The sequence below is a fragment of the Fistularia commersonii genome, chromosome 16 (assembly GCF_037954325.1).
Source record: "Fistularia commersonii isolate RoL2024-O1a breed Wild chromosome 16, RoL_Fcom_v1.0, whole genome shotgun sequence".
Classification (NCBI taxonomy): domain Eukaryota; kingdom Metazoa; phylum Chordata; class Actinopteri; order Syngnathiformes; family Fistulariidae; genus Fistularia; species Fistularia commersonii.
Genome location: NC_141299.1, coordinates 14,391,979 through 14,409,617, shown reverse-complemented (window position 1 = coordinate 14,409,617; position 17,639 = coordinate 14,391,979). Strand labels below are relative to the sequence as shown.

Sequence of the window (17,639 nt, the reverse complement as noted above, 5' to 3'; positions counted from 1 at the left end):
CATATGCTATATATTGATGACTATCATGACTGTGATTGATGAGATTTTGCCAATTCTACATTTCTACACCCCCAGCAATAGTCTGGACTGGATGCCCAACTGCTCAAAACCTTTTTACAATGTTTTGTATTAGAATATAATATTGTAAAAAGAGTTGAAAGTTAATATCATCTCAAAGGTAACAATAACAATGTGGGATTCTTTCCTTTTCATGGTAAGATTATTAAAATTACTTCTTGTTTGAGTTACTCTTTGCTTATCTGAGCAATGTTGCATTAAAAGGATTGCCTTCATCAACGCTTGCACCGAAACTAACCATAATTGATTAAATGTTGATATTTTTAGCGCCATCCATCAAAAGCCAAGTCCTCTAAGGTTCTATTCATCTTCATCTTTATGTTCATGTTTGGTAAGTATGAATTGTGTATTTCTTTTTAACGTCTACGCATCAACATTAGCGGGGGTTATATATTAGTGTCAGTCTGCCTCTGCTGGTGCTTCTACAGAGAATATCAATGTCAATTGTTCCATCCCCTTACAGAATGCAAAATGTCTGTTACAAAGAGATGGCGAGTGTCCAACAATTTTTTTTCTAAAAAGCGGTAAAAATATTTTTCCGAGGATGCATGACAATTCAAAAATTTGTATTTCTTTCTTCAGTGGTTTCTCACGTTCTTCTTCCTCCCTTTAGCTTCCTGTAGTTCCGAAATGTTGCGCTGCACCCGTCCAGATCCACCCGCACTGCTGGAGGCTCTGAAGCCAGTCTTCAATCTGAGCACTATTCGACCAGTCATAGATATAAGCACCCCAACTAATGTCACAATTGACCTAGTCCTAATCGGCATTCTCGGAGTGGTAATGAACGTTTGCAACACCGCAAAAAAAGCCCAAACTGACCAAGGGTTTTAAATATTTCTTGGTCATATTCAGGGCAAAAGAAGAATACGTCTGCTTTTTTTCAGGACGAAAAGGCTCAGGTCCTCACAACATATGTCTACCAGCTCTTTGTGAGTAAAACCTTTGTCATTTTTTTTTTAAACAAAATTTACTGAATCTGTAAATATAGAATCTGTCAAAGGGATTTGTTTTAACCCACAATATATGGAAATATCGATCTGAAACAGCATACGCAGATATAATTTTGTCGATAAGTGACATCAATACGTGTGATTCGTCTACATTTCAATCATTTGAAATAGATAAGAAGCCATGTGGGTATTATTTCATATGAACATGCTTTGCATCGTAGCAATGGCAGAATGAATTTGTCCGCTGGGATCCAGAGGAGTGTGGGACTGAATTTTTTTCGGTACCGAGGAAACTGATGTGGATACCAGATGTGCTCATCAATGAGTTGTGAGTGGAAACGTTCTGAGACCATCAAGAAAAAAATTGGATATTTCAAATGATGGGATTGCAGCACTTGAGTTTGATTCTGTTACAGCCAACAATTTCATATCATTTTGTCTTTTCTTTGTAATGCTTCAGCATGGAGAAAAATACTGCTCCATTCATTCCGTACCTATATCTGTCACATGATGGCAAAGTGGCCGACCAACAGCCTGTCAGAATAGTCAGCTCCTGCAGGCTTGACATCTACACCTTTCCGTTTGATATCCAGAACTGCAGTTTTACCTTCAATTCCTACTTACACCCTTGTAAGTTATACTTCTAACTTTTTATTTTTTTTAAACACTTTTAAATGAGATTCTGATAGCGTCAGGTATGTTTTTAGTCATTTAATGACAGCTATTGTCATCGCTGTCATTAAAAATATTTCTTGATTTTTTTTTTTTCTTTCAGCGACTGACCTGACAATCAATCAAAATTTACCTGTACACACCCTGTTCACAATATCCAAAGATGTAATGGCGATTTTTGGTGAATGGGAACTCATTGAGATTGCGGCAGCAAAACGTCTTCTGCTAAACGGAGATGGAGAATATTATGAAGAGCTTCGCTTCTTTGTAAGGAGTTATTTGATCCGTATGCTTCTAAAACCAGGGTTTTTATGGTATTGTATTGTAGTATATATATATATTCAACCTTTATTGATTCATTTCCAAAGAGTACGACAGATACAGTATTTGCTTTGAGAATGCAACAGAGAAGTAGAGAGAAGATCAGAGGGAGCTGCATTGTGATTTTGTAAACCTAGAAAAATCATTTGACAGAGAGGCAAGAGAGGAACTCTGGTATTGTAGAGGAAGTGTGGAGTGGCAGAGAAGTATATTTGACTGGTGCAGGACATGTACGCTTGTAGTGAGACAGCTCTGCGGTGTGCTGTAGGACTAACAGAGAAGTTCAAGGTGGAGGTGGGGGACTCCATGAGGGAGCCCCTTATTGTTTGCAGTGGTGATGGACAGGCTTACAGATTAGGTTAGACAGGAATCTCCATGGACCATGAAGTTTGCAGATGACATTGTGATTTGTAGTGAGAGCAGGGAACAGGTTGAGGAAAATCTCGAAAGGTCTCAGGTATGCTCTGGAAAGGAGAGGAATGAACCCCGGTAGAGCGGGGAGGCTACAGGAAGTGGAGATCAGGTTGTTGGAGGATTTTAGGCACTTGGGGTCAACAGTCCAGAGCAGCAGAGAGTGTGGAAAAGAATTAAGAGATGGGTTCATCTTGGCTGGAATGGATGGCGAAAAGTTTCAGGGGTAGTATGAGATAGAAGAATATCAGCCAGAATGTAAGGAAAGGTGTACAAGACAGCGGTGAGACCAGCAATACTGTATCGCCTAGAAACAGTGACAATGACGAAACGAGAGGAGGCAGAGCTAGAGGTCACAGAGATGACGATGCTAAGGTTCTCTTTGGGAGTGACCAGGATGGATAGGATCAGGAATGAGTCTATCAGAGGAACAGCACATGTTAGATGTTTTGCAGAGGTCAGAGAAGGCAGACTGAGATGGTTCAGTCATGTACAGAAGAGGGATAGTGAAAATATTAGACAGATGCTGGAATTGGAGCTGCCAGACAGCAGGTCAAGATGAAGACTAAAGAGAAGATTTATTGACGTAGTGAGAGAGTATATGAAGGTGGTTGGTGTGAGAGAGGAGGATACAGAGAATAGGGTTGGATGGAGAAGGTTGATTTGCCGTGGCGATCCCTGAAGTAGAAGAAGATTGATTCATTTCCTATGTTCTTATGTCACTTGCTTGTATTTGTTGATTTCATGATGTCCAATGGAAAGAAACTGTTTCATATAAGCATACCTACGAAGCACCTAAAATCAATATTTTGACTATTCTATAAAGGGAAATGACCATATGTCTGCCTCTGGCTTCTGTTGCAGATCATAATAAAGCGTCAGGCCACTATGTACGTTGTGAACCTGCTCCTACCCAGCTGCTTCCTCATCACAGTGGACCTCTTCAGCTTCCTGCTGCCCCCAATATCTGTTGATCGGTCCCTGTTTCAAATGACACTGATCCTGGGCTACACAGTCTTCCTGGTCATTATGAATGATCTACTGCCCATCACCGCACACACAATACCTCTCATAAGTCAGTATACGCATCTATATTTTTCTCAGTTTGACTTACGATAACCTGATTTGCTGGATTTACCTGTAATTAGAAACATGACATTTTTTTTCCTCTAGTTGTACAGTATTTAAGGTTTAGTTACACCCTCACCTAATAACAAACGCATTTTTATGATTCACACAAGGAATTTTCTACAGTACTACATGTACTAAAAGAAATTTTGATGATCATATTACAGTTTATAAAGTTAGTTTTTTTGCTCCCCTCCTCACCCCTCCCGCTGTTTTTTTTTTTTTTTTTTTTTGCTTATGCTATTTCGTTGTTGTTCTTTTCCGACAAAATAGTTTCAACGTGGCAGTTTTAATGAACCTCTTCACCGAGCAAGTAATACTTTTGCAGTTTGTGCGGTTAGATTCAATTAGTGCTGCATTCGGGAGCGAAATTAAGCCTTCTATTTCAAGCTTACGTCTCATTTTCCGATCCGTAATCGCCACCAGATATTTACTGTCCCCTTCAGTATCAAAATGCTGCCCACGCTCGCGTATTTGATTTGAAACCTTTCAGGCTCAATAAGAGCAAGCAAATTCGCACCAACGTTTGCTCTGGCATCAAAAGAGGGACAGGGTCAATAAATGTTGCTTTATTAACCCTCTACAGAGCCACTACAAAAACCTTACATCCCACACAGAGTACGGGTTTGTGTGAATTCAGCGAGGACAGATTAGGCATGCTCAGAATGATTTCCGCGCCATCAAATCTCAACCTCCATCAATGTTTCCGTGTTGTTCTTCTGTCTCTGCATCTCAAGTGCCGTGTCATTGAGTTTTCAATTTTGCAGCACCTGATTTGAGCCTACAAGTGGGAGTAAAGTGTCTGTTTCAAAAGATCTATTTCTTGAATGTTTCCAGGGTGATGTCTTACTTCCTAAAGTTTCTTGTCACCCATGAAGGAAAAAAAAAACAACTAAAATGCTAACAATTTAAGTACAGTTATCTGAGACACCATGACAATTAACTATATTTGCAAATATCAACTTAATGATTTTTTTAAATGCATATAAATTCCGTATGTATTTCATCTCTTCTCACAGCCTCCTAGAATTAAGCGAGGCTGAAATCAGCAGACTTTGTTTTGCTGATATTATGATCGGGCTCAAAGATTGTATCAGCTTTGCTTCTGTCAAATCCTTCCAACGTTGCTGATAATGTCAGTCTGGCACTTTGTTTCATGAAAAATGTGGTCCCTTTTCCCCTCATTCATCAGTGTCTGGCCTGTAACTTCCCCAATCGTCTTTCAGCGAACTCTATCAGCATTCCCCTATGGCAATGTTCACTTCGTGATACCATTATGGGTGATGCAAATGTTCACACTTCGGTTCCGTTCGTCACATTTTCCTGGCTACCCCGATTCATTTGCTTTTTTATTGCTTTCATTTTGACTGTTGTCTTTCCAGCAGTTTTATTTCCCATTCTGTTGTCTGGTGTTTTTGTGGTGGCCTTGGAAGACCTCGGAATCTAGCATCGTAATCCAAAATGCAAAATGCTATGCATTTCTTATCCTTTAGATTCTTCCTGTCGTTTTTAAAACGTGTGTACCTCAAGCTACTGAAATGGTGTATTCTTCATAATGACAGATGTGTTCCTGTCTTTCTGCCTGGCTCTGATGGTTGCGAGTCTACTGGAGACTCTCCTCATCACCAACCTTCTGCACCGTTCCGCCCACACCTCTCCACTGCCTCCCTGGGTCCGATTTTTGGTCTTTCACATTCTTGGCCGGTTGGTGTTTTTTTCTCCAAAGCAGGGCGGCCTGGCTCTCATCCAAAGTCCTGCTCAACAAGGTTAGACAGATTTTTTTAATTAGAAATTTTCTGCAAAACATTCCTCACATTAGTAGTAGTTCATGCTGTGTGTATATTCTCGGCAACAGAAATGAATGTCTGGACAGTGGAGGAAGAGGTCAGTAAGGTTCCTTTGCAGAAAGGACCTCTGCTGCAGGACAAGGCCTTGCAAGAGCTCAGGAACCTGGCCAGAGAACTCAGTGCCATCCGCCTGCAGGTGGAGCAGCAGATAAATGCAACTCAGAGCTCCGAGGAGTGGGTCTGGCTGGGTGTCATCATAGATCGCCTGCTGTTTGGACTCTACATCCTCTTCATATCAGTCAGCTTCATAATTGTCATCAATATTTGGATTAACTTCTACAATTCTTCATGAATGCTCTGTCAGGCATTGACATTAAACTTCTTTTTTACATTGTTTTCATAAAATTTGGTGAGGTTGAAGGGTTCTTTCTGGGCTTTTACATTCTAGTTACTTATTATTTTTGATCGTTTTCCGCTGTCCTTTTTTTTCCACAAAAGCATTTACTGCCGGGGAAAAAAGAAAAAACTGCAAATAGGCATATCATAAGTACGAAGAATGTACAAAATGCATCATGTAAAATACAATATATAGATCTTCTTTTCTTCTTCTTCTTCTTCTTTCGGCTTTTCCCGTCAGGGGTCGCCACAGCGAGTCAACCTTCTCCATCTAACCCTATTCTCTGTATCTTCCTCTCTCACACCAGCTACCTTCATATCCTCTCTCACTACGTCCATAAATCTTCTCTTTGGTCTTCCTCGAGACCTATTGCCTGGCAGCTCCAATTCCAGCATCCGTCTACCAATATATTCACTATCTCTTCTCTGTACATGACCGAACCATCTCAGTCTGGCTTCTCTGACCTTCTCTCCAAAACATCGAACATGTGCCGTCCCTCTGATAGACTCATTCCTGATCCTATCCATCCTGGTCACTCCCAAAGAGAACCTCAACATCTTCATCTCTGCCACCTCTAGTTCTGTCTGCTGTCTTTTGGTCATTGGAACAGTTTCTAGTCCATACATCATCGCTGGTCTCACCACTGTCTTGTACACCTTTCCTTTAATTCTGGCCGATAGTCTTCTATCACATAGTACCCCTGACACTTTTCTACACCCATTCCAACCTGCTTGGACCCGTCTCTTCACCTCTTTTCCGCACTCTCCGTTGCTCTGGACTGTTGACCCTAAGTACCTGAAATCCTCCAGCTTCTTGATCTCCACTCCCTGTAGCCTCACCGCTCCACCCGAGTTCCTCTCGTTCACACACATATATTCTGTCTTGCTGCGACTAACTTTCATTCCTCTCCTTTCCAGAGCATACCTCCACCTCTCTAGATTTTCCTCTACCTGTTGTCTGCTCTCACTACAGATCACAATGTCATCCGCAAACATCATGGTCCATGGGGATTCCTGTCTAACCTCATCTGTCAGCCTATCCATCACCATTGCAAACAAGAAGGGGCTCAGAGCTGATCCCTGATGGAGTCCCACCTCCACCTTGAACTTCTCTGTTACCCCTACAGCACACCGTACCAGTGTCTCACAGCTAGCATACATGTCCTGCACCAGTCTAACATACTTCTCTGCCACTCCAGACTTCCACATACAATACCAGAGCTCCTCTCTTGGCACCCTGTCATATGCTTTTTCTAGGTCTACAAAAACGTAATGCAGCTCCCTCTGGCCTTCTCTGTACTTTTCTATTAGCATTCTCAACGCAAATACTGCATCTGTAGTACTCTTTCTAGGCATGAAGCCATACTGCTGTTCACAAATGCTGACTTCTGCTCTCAGTCTAGTTTCCACTACTCTTTCCCATAACTTCATTGTATGGCTCATCAACTTTATCCCTCTGTAGTTGCCACAATTCTGCACATCCCCTTTATTCTTAAAAATAGGCACCATCACACTTTGTCTCCATTCTTCAGGCATCTTCTCACTCTCTAAGATCCTGTTGAATAATCTAGTCAGAAAATCTACCGCTGCCTCTCCTAGACACTTCCACACCTCCACAGGTATATCATCAGGACCAACTGCTTTTCCACTCTTCATCCTCTTCAATGCCTTCCTCACTTCACTTTTACTAATTTTTGCTACTTTGTGGTCTACAATAATCACCTCTTCTACCCTTGCCTCTCTTTCAAAATACAATATATAGATGATTTATTATATTTGGAAAATATTTAAGGGTTGTTTTTTGCCATTATCATTGCACTTTAAAAAAATAAAATGAACATAAGAAAAAAACTAAATATTAGTCATTCTTGTTAATTATTTGGCAATATCTGTATTTTTAGCCCACCGGGAGTCATTCATCTCTCATACCTTCACGTTTGTCATCTGTACCTCAAAAAGGTTGAGGTATAGATATTTAGGTGTTACATTTATCTGAAAAAATTCAATAGATTAAATAAAACCCTGCCTGTCTCAATTTTTGTGCTTGTGTGCCTTTGGTTTTCCTTTATTAATGTAAAAAAAAAACATACTCAAACTGCACTTCTTACACCACAAAAGATAGAATGCCTTTGGTCGTGGCCTGTTTCTCCTCCGATTTGAATATCAAAATCAGTGTATAATATTGGCTATCAATGAATATTGGCTATTTCCAAATGGGAGAAATACATATTTATTTTGAGATGTATTTAGAATAAAAGGGATGTGATTACAACCTGAAAAGTTATCTACACAATTGTAGAAAAAGAAATGGAAAAAGTCGTTTTTAAAAGTAAAAAAGTCTCAAAGGGACAACTAATACTTCTTGTATCCAGACCAAATTAAAATGAGAAGACTGCGGTTACCGAAGCAGATGGGCTGCTCTTCATCTGTGATAAACAGCAAGATTAGACAAAGATTATATTATGCTTGGGAAAAAAAATAGTGAGTTGGTGTTCAGTGAATAATGAAAGAGGTTCAGTTAAAACCTCTTAAATGAACAAACCAGAATAAAGCAGTAAATGTCTTTCTGGTTTAATAAGATCCAGAATAATGTATAGTATGTGTAGATTAAATGGAAAATAATGCACTTCCTTGACGACTAAAGATGTTATTCCTGCACAAGCACACGGGGAAACCATCCTTGTTTTCATTCATTAATTTGCACCACAGACTTGTACCTGGTGTATTTACACCCTTTACAACATTTGACTTTTTAACCCATAACCAAACAAAGCCTAGAGATGTTTGCCTCATTGCACAAATAAAGGTGATAAGTGATCCCTGTCTCTTTTTCTCCTCTTTTATCAACTACACATTTTAGCAGAATATTTATTCAAATTTAGTTTTTTTTCGTTTGTTGGCTTTCAAGTTATGTATCACAGCTTTCTTTTATTTCAAAGCGAAGACGTCTCCAGTTGGCAAAAGCACTGACACCTTCCGGCTCTGTTGTTAGTATTTTCACTTTCCCTTCAGTTTCTAATGAATAACACGAAAACTTATTTTTGTGTTTGGGTTACTTTTGATATGAAACTTTGTACCTGGCGGCACACAAAGATTGAGTGTCACAATAATAGGTAAATTAATTTGGGTTGGTTAGACATCTCATTTTGACAGTAAGCCATTAACTCAAACATAATGGTCTCATAATCCTCACCCTATATACACTCTGAAATAGATGAGGCGTGAAATGCGGAAAAATTGTGTTCAAGCTTATTATAGCTTCTAACTAGATTTGGGCAGCATTCGGATTCATTGCCATTTCTCTTCTACCAATGATTATAGAAAACAATTATATCGTTATGTTCCTTTAATAACTACAAAGTCCCTCTATTAATCCTGGTGATATTCGCATCCATGTACACGCCTATTATAGTTTGATCAATTAAATGTGTGGGCAGATTGCTGGATATTTAAAGTCCATCCTTTTTCTAATGCTATTTTACACATGGATAGTGAGCGGGAAATGTTTAGGGAAGTTAAGTTACAGTGTAGAGAACCGTCTGAACAAAACAAATATACAGTAAGACCAAGGGCTGCATGGCCTCCAGTTACTTCCCTTTTTGTTCAAAACAAGCGTTTCCTTCATCCCAATTGCCAACACGGACAGAGGTACAAAAATGAATCTCACCGGTATTTTAATTTTCAGTGGCTCTAAACTGTTACATGCCGGCCATTTTGTTTGAGAAACTGCTAACAGTCCGAAGGATTGTTGTTATTAATCTGGAACAGACTGAGGGTAAAAATGAGCATGCAGTTTGACTACAGAACACTGGGGCGGGGAGGAGGAATGGAACTGGCTTTTAATCCCAGGTGAAGCTGCCGGAAAATAAAACGGGCGAGTGGTTACTGGAGGTGTTGAACAACAAGTCCCGTGTTTTCTGCATTTATGTATGATGCAGATCTTTCAGAACTGTAACAGCAGTACATTTGGGGGCTGCATCCATTTAATCCCCAAGATATACAGGACAATTTTTCTACCCATTTGCTCATTATTGTACCTCTGAGTTAAAACTTGTATTTTGTCCAAGTCCAAGCTGGTGATAAAGTTGTAAAAGTACCATTTCTTCAAAAGGAAAATTATATTTACAATACGTACAGTTGTTCATACAGGGATGAGATATTGTCATTTTTGATGGGAAAAAAAAAGCTAAATACGGTATATGATGAAGAGGGAAAGATACAAAGCTTGCTGAAAATGAACAAATTTAGACTGACGATCAACTCATTTAATAAATATCCTTTTTCATCCTGTTAGGTGAACGGTGTGTGTGAAAGAACAACCCACTGAGGCTCGATGTCACCAGAGCGGTCAATCCCCCCAAGACTTATTAAAAAACCAAAGCACAAATACTGGCACGGTTTGTCAGAGCCGTCTTTGTCTAACGGATTCTTGTTTGTTGCTTCTGGGGGGGGAGACCTTTTCATTTATTTTATTTTTTGTCGATTGGGACGAAGCATCTAACATGTGCTTGTTTCGGCAGCATTTTAACCTGACGTCAGCTTTGCTATTAACATCAGGTAACTGCTGCATTCATTTCTTTTCGTTCTTATCCACAGTATACAGGATTCTGAGTAAATCAAGGTGGTCTCTTTCCTTGCTTGTCATCATCAGTCTGCTTTTTCATTTGTTACAATAGTAAGTCTATCATCAGAATAATTTCACTGTTTTATTGTGGAGTTTTAAATTAAATATTTTGAGGTACAAAATATTCTCATCGGAAAAGTCATTGGCTTACCATGACCTCACAACAGTAGGACTGTGGCTACTATGGGAAATGTTATTAAAGTAAGACCACTTATTGTGCTGTTTTCTTGCTCTGTGGTATTCAATAATATACGAAGGATTGCCATTGTGTCATGTGTATCACTTGGTACTTTGTTTTCTCCCATCACTCTCTGTCATCTAAGCTGAATCCTCTCCATATGTTCTATCAGTGTCATTATGTTGCAGTAAACTGTCATGTAAAGATGGACACAGCGGTCCGACCCACGAATCCATGCAGGCTGTGTTCGACCTCCAACCCTTCAGACCAGCGGTGAATCTCAGCAATCCCACCATCACCAACATCTCTTTCACACTCTATGCTGTCCTAGGAGTGGTGAGTTGACAGGTGGTGATTTCATAAGATCCAGGAGCAACTAAAATCCCATTGCAATCAGAAAGCTTTCTTTCAATATAATAATAAGCAGAAATGTAACTAACCACTAACTAACAGTCCCTCTGGCCTGTTGTTGCGCGATTTAAAGTTCAATACTGCAATCAGAGGCTTTCAACATTAAGGTACGTTGAAAAAAAAAAATCAAAACAAAACCCTCAGATCTTACCTTTGAATGTATCATTTTACATGTATTATATTTGGATGAATAACATGAAATAATTCACAATTGACAATAATCTGCAAATCTATGCCCGGAGGCATCAGGGAGTCTTGATCTTTATCCATGTACGCTCTTAGCATTTTATGAAATATACATATCATATTTGCTTTGTTTCAGAATGAAAAGACCCAGATACTCACTACTTTCCTGTGGCTGAGACTGGTAAGGAGAGAAAAGTCTAATATAACATACTTCATAAACACTTACCAAAGAAATTATGTCCTGCGTATTTCCTGATTTAATCTTTGCAGTATTGGCACAACGAGTTCTTAGTGTGGGACCCGGCTGAATGTGACGGCGTCACCAGGATTTCTCTCCCTGTGAGGCAGCTGTGGTCCCCAGATATTATCGTCTATGAGTTGTAAGCGAACAAACAACTACAAATATATTCAAAAAATGAAATTCAGCTTCAGCACTGCGGAAATTATAAATCTAGTTTCAATAAAGTTCAACAGATTAAAACGTAAAACTTTTGCAATACATTTCAATGTGATTTAATTTTCGCTACGGTATCAACAAAGCTGTATCTTACTGATTTATTGTTTTTTCCCATTTTCTTTGACGCTCGGGTACAAAATGTACAAGCAATTTGATGGAATTGTCCTAAAAAAAAGTCTCAAAAGCATCTTGTATTCTCTTGGTTCACACACACACACACACACACACACACACACACACACACTCACACACGCATCATTCGCAGAAACAGCACTAAGCAAATTTGTCCCATTGGGAAGACAGCTCTGGATAGCAAGGGAAGCTGCAGCCATGAGAGCTTTTTTTCCCATGAGTCCACAGTGGTCGGTTAGTTTTGAAGGTCAATGGTGATGTCCTGTTCTGAACAGAGCTGACGGGGACAATCTTTTTAAAACAATCACAATTACTGAGACAAGGCGTGACAATAAAATTAAGGTTATTGGTTGATTCATAAATGCACAAAATTATTATAGGACTGGGGGATAAGAGGTTCTGAACAGTGTAGATTTGAAACTTAGCAATGGTCGGGGATTGTGATATTTCATATCTCTGTTTCCCAAAGGACCTCATTACCTTTGTACTATGACATTGTTTCTGTTTTGTTCTTGTGCCTTTTTCTTGACACCGCAGTGTGGACGATGACGTATCCCAAGCGTGCCCTTATGTCTACGTCAATCACACAGGTCACATTCGTTGGGACCGGATGCTTCGCCTCGTCTCAGCTTGCAACTTGGAGATCTTTAGCTTTCCTTTTGATGTGCAAAACTGCACATTTACCTTCGGCTCCTACATGCATACCAGTAACAAAATAATTCTTTTTATCCATTAAATTAGTCCCCGGCTCATCTCATAGTTAACTGAGAGCTGGCTGTGGAGTCAGGAAATATGAAAGCAGTTTTTTCAGGTTTTACTTATAGCTGCAGTTTAACATTAAAAGAGACTCTTAAGAGACAAAGTAATGGGGAGTTAATCAAATAAGGCCAAATAGTAAAACTTTTGCTTCTGCAAAATTAGAAATTGTTTTATAAGACCTATATTTTGACACATGGCAATTGGTAATCTTTTTAAAACCTGGATATTAAACTTTATTTCTTAATTAGAGCTCCTTTCTACTATTTTTACGGTTCGAGTTTTGTTCCTATGTTGTGTTTTGTTCTTTTTGATGCAACTGTTCTTTCTGCTTCGATGTTATTCTTTTGTGCAGTAAGGGATGTGAGGGTGAGCCCAGCCCTGACCTTTAAGGAGATGTCCGGAAACTCAAAGCGCTATCTGGAAGCCAGTGGAGAATGGGAGCTGGTGGACTTACTGGGGGAGACCTCCATCCTCCAGTTTGGAATTGATGAATGGGACATCATCACCTTCTGGGTCAGGAAAATTGGGCTGACAGTAGGAAGTAGGAGAAAATAAAAAGGTGCAAGTTGGACTTAGAATATTCTAAGAAAACAAAATACTTCACTATGAGTCTGATGTCTCACACTCAACATTTCATTCATGCCCACCCAATAACTTAGATACCCCAGGATCAGCCCGTGGTCAAAATGCCTCACTGCAGCTTCTCTTAAGATGCTCAAAACATTTCGCCCTAACTGGGAATCTTCTCCTCATCCACTAGGTTGTGATCAAGCGACGTCCGGTGCTCTATGTCGTGAACCTGCTGATCCCCAGCTCCTTCCTCATGCTCATCGACATCCTGTCCTTCTACCTGCCGCCCCACAGCGTGGACCGTGCTTCGTTCAAGATGACCCTCATCCTGGGCTACACCGTCTTTTTGCTCATCATGAATGACCTGCTGCCCAGCACAGCAAACGGCACACCAATCATAGGTCAGAGGTGTGGCGCTGACTCGCGCCATAATTCACTCGATTCAAACATCTGCCATTCATTTTAGATACCCTGCTCTGATAACTGAATCCTCAACCTTTGTGATAACTTTTCCTAGACAAAGAACAGAAAGAATTTAGATGAGCATTTGCTGCAGAACGAGGTCTGGCATTGTGCCGGAATTAGTCGGGAAAGAGAATGCCTGCCGTTCATTGTAATTACTGTAATTCATAGAACAGGGACAAGTATGGTCAGTAATCGTAATATTGTGTTGGCGTTTAAGGAGCTTCCTGGAGCTCAGATGATGACTACCATTAATCTATGTGGAGGAAATTCCAATTTCTGTTCCCAAAACACTGATCTTACAGATTTTTCTGAACCACTAAACGCATATCCCTTTGTCTTCCAATACAGGAATCTATTTCTCCGTGTGCCTTGCCCTCATGGTGATCAGTTTATTGGAGACTGTCATCATCACCAACGTTCTGCACCACAACTCCATGAAGTACCAGCCGGTTCCACAGTGGGTGCAGGTGGTTGTTCTCAAGTACATTGCCAACCTCATTTGTTATCACTGGCAGGAGGACAACCCACCTGCACCTGCATCACCGAAAAACAAGCCTGACAGTGTGGAGGATCCGGGGCCCTTCAATCAGCCAGCGGACTTTGTTCCATCACAGAACACAATTGGCAACACAGGTTATCTAACTTTATTATAGGTTCACTGGAACTGCTCACACCAGACACGGACAAGCCGTACCTTTTGACGTTTGTTGTAGATGGATTATCTCGGCCGGACTTCACATGGTCAAGGGGTGTGAAAGTGAGGGTGAATGATTTTATGTCTCTCTGTGTTGCCTTTTGAAAGAGACCACAGGCTGGGCCAGAGAGTACCCCTCACAAATTGTAAGCCACAATGACTTAATTATGGGGGAGGTAATGAAAGTTGTAGTCATTAAATCCAGGGTATGTATTAACAAGGGATTTTCTTTTTAATTCCAAACTTAATTCACTTTATTGCAGACATGGAACTGTCTTACCTCCTGTGTAGGTCAGGCTTAGAGCATATTTCTTATCTATAAATAGCAAATGATCTTAAGCTTGTCACAAAATAGAATATATTTGTGATTTTAAATCATTCAAGTTGCATTTTACTTTTCAAGCTGGTCTTGTGGTGACACATAAAAAGCTATTTGTACAGCGAAAAACATATATAAAAATATGACTGTGTAACATGCTTGGGGATTTTTCTGTACATGATGTAGAAATACAATTCAAAAATGAATTATTCATAGTTTGTAATCAAACAATTTAGGCTAGGATCTGATAAATTGAAGTAAAATGTGTAATATTGTGAAATTTATGTTATGTGTTGTCCTCTCCCTAAATTTTTGATTTACACTTCTGTCCACAAAGATACCAGCCTGATCCCCCCAGCCCCGGCCCCCCCCCCAACATTAATCGCTGTGCCGGAGCTGCAGCAGATCTGCGGATACCTCAGTGACCTCCGCGCTCATCTCGGCTCACTGCAGAAGGAAAACCAACTGCAGGATCAGTGGTGCCACGTGGGGTACGTCCTCGACTTTCTGCTCTTCCGCATCTACCTACTGCTCATCTCCTGCTACGCCCTGGTCATCATATCGATGTGGTGCATCTGGATCAGTCAGTCCTAAATGGACCACAATCTAGTATGTAGCTGCAGATGAGGTTTATTTTAAAGTTGATATTAAAGATAAAGATCGTCAATGTTTGCTGTTTATTTTCCCTTTGCCGTTTGCTCAAAGTTGTTTTTCTCTCTGGATTCGAGATCTTAAAGATGTCTGCATACTTTGGCAATGGCATTTTAATTGGTCTAGAATGAACATGGTGTGTGGCTCCAAAGGGGAACCAACTTCTTTCTTTATGAGTGAAATTTCCAAACATGTACAATAGCAGTCATGGGAGCTCAAAATGAAAATTGCCTACTTGACATTTCTATTCACAATCACATATATATATATATATATATATATATATATATATATATATGTAGTCTCAACTTATTGCACACTGCTCAAAACTATAAAGGGAACACTTAAACAACACAATGTACCTCCAAGTCAATCACACTTCTGTAAAATCAAACTGTCCACTTAGGAAGCAACACTGATTCATTTTGACTTGTTTTAAGGACATTACATCAACGTTGGATCGGCCTGTAGTGTGTTTTTCCATTTTGATTTTGAATGTGACTCCAAATCCAGACCTCAATACATTTGATTTTCATTGATAATTTTTGTGTGATTTTGTTGTCAGCACATTCAACTATGTAAAGAGCAAGGTATTTAATAAGAATATTTCATTCGTTCAGATCTAGGATGTTATTTTAGTTGTCCCTTTATTTTATTTTTTTTTGAGGAGCATATATAGTGAATATAGCAATCGAACACGCACACCAATGGTTATAGAGCCGCCATACAAGACGCTAATCATGTCAATTTGAGCAACTTTGGAATTCAGTATATTGCCCAGGGAAAATCACCGACCTTCTAATCGGAGGGACTCCTGCTCTACGGCTGCCCCTGATTTATTAATATATATTATCCCTCTATTGATACCATTCTGTTTATCTTAGCTTAGGCTAACTTTCATGACAAATTAATTTCCCTCTTGGATCAACAAAGTCTATTCATCCATCCCTCTGTCAAGACAATAGTGACAGGAATCCAAACCAAAAACAAATCTTAGCAGTATTGAATAAAATGCCAGGGAAAATGTCATCACACATAGAAATCAAAAATAAACAGACCTGACTGGCATGAAGCTGACATGTGGAAACAGCAGGACAGAGAAATCAATGAAAACCGGTATGAAGGGCTTCTCAGAGCATCAGTGACTGGAACAGGGAACAGGTGGACGGAACTGAGGAAACAAGAAACAGGTGACGACAATTAACATAACAAACAGCCATGAAGGTAGTTAGCTTGCTAGCTTGCTAGCTTGGCAGTTGGTTAGCTTGGCAGTTGGTTAGCTTGGAAGCTTGCTAGCTTGGTAGCTTGGCAGCCTGTTAGCTAGCTTCCTAACCCTAGGTATATCAATAGATATAGATATTTTTTCATCAAATTCTTTGTCTTTTCCATTTTTTCTCTTTTTTGCGGTGAGTTTAATATAATATTTTTGCATTTTTTTGTTTTTTTTTTCCAGACCTGAGAGCCAAATAGTCATATTTTTTACATCTGTGTAGAAATTATGACATATGGCTTGGTCCCACCTTATGTTGATCTCAGCTACATGCATTTGTGTACAACCTGGCCCGAAAATACAGCACGATACAGGACGCAACATGATAAAAGATGAAAGAAGTAAAATAATCACAACATTATGTTAAAACTTTTATTCTATTATGACCTGGAGCTTATGAAGAATAAGCAATTTCTAATACACCGCCAGGTTAGATGTTATTCCAAATCACAACACAGTTGTCTCATGATATTTTCCAGGCTGAGCAGTTATGGAAATAATCTTTGAAATTATTTATATTATCTTCCACAAGCAAGCATTTGGTGAACATGGTGAGGGGGAAAAACTTTTTTTTTTACCAGGCAGAAAACTATATCCAAGCTCATTGTGGGCGACCTTCTGTCTCGACTGGTCGGGGTAAAAAGAGAGATAGTTAAAGAGGGAAGGAAAGAAATAGAATAGATGAGATAGAGATGGCGGGGAATGAGGATTACTGATAATAACAGTAGTGCAGCTTCTTTATAATCACTGAAATGTTACAATAATAGGTTTAATATTCCTAATAGAAATAACAGTGATGGACACCCGGTGAGACGCAGCACTTGATGATAAGCCACAGAAACCTTTGTGCACAAATTTTTAGCTTCGAGTATCATAACAGCCTATGACTACTTGTGTAGTTATGTGTGTTGTGACACACACATTTGCAGCATCGGTGTTTGAGTCATCTTTTTAGGGAATAATTGCTGAATATTTTAGACCTGATGTAAATCAGAAGGTCTGGGCCACATGTTCTTTGTGTTGAAAGTCAAAGTCGGGGTGCAAATCGTTCATAAAACGAAAACTGAATAAAGTGTATCGTGCAATTCACCTCTTTACTGGTGATCTATCTTTGTCCTTGAAGAGCAGGAAAACATTTGTGTCACCTCAAATATCATCGGCTTCGCACGCTTTGTTTGTC

At 39.7% G+C, this 17,639-nt stretch overlaps 2 protein-coding genes across 2 annotated transcripts; both read left to right on the top strand.

The window, feature by feature from the left end:
- The first annotated feature begins 708 nt into the window (after positions 1-708).
- Positions 709-5,699, top strand: LOC147226039 (5-hydroxytryptamine receptor 3A-like). Its single transcript, XM_086162241.1, has 8 exons — positions 709-855; positions 963-1,007; positions 1,250-1,356; positions 1,489-1,658; positions 1,804-1,967; positions 3,297-3,507; positions 5,123-5,326; positions 5,434-5,699. The coding sequence occupies exons 1-8, from the start codon at positions 709-711 to the stop codon at positions 5,697-5,699; spliced, it is 1,314 nt and encodes a 437-aa protein (XP_086018367.1).
- Positions 5,700-9,524: 3,825 nt separating this feature from the next.
- On the top strand, positions 9,525-15,132 carry LOC147226038 (5-hydroxytryptamine receptor 3A). Its single transcript, XM_086162240.1, has 9 exons — positions 9,525-9,592; positions 10,734-10,881; positions 11,279-11,323; positions 11,413-11,522; positions 12,269-12,438; positions 12,843-13,024; positions 13,251-13,461; positions 13,874-14,158; positions 14,876-15,132. The coding sequence occupies exons 1-9, from the start codon at positions 9,525-9,527 to the stop codon at positions 15,130-15,132; spliced, it is 1,476 nt and encodes a 491-aa protein (XP_086018366.1).
- The last annotated feature ends 2,507 nt before the right edge of the window (positions 15,133-17,639 follow it).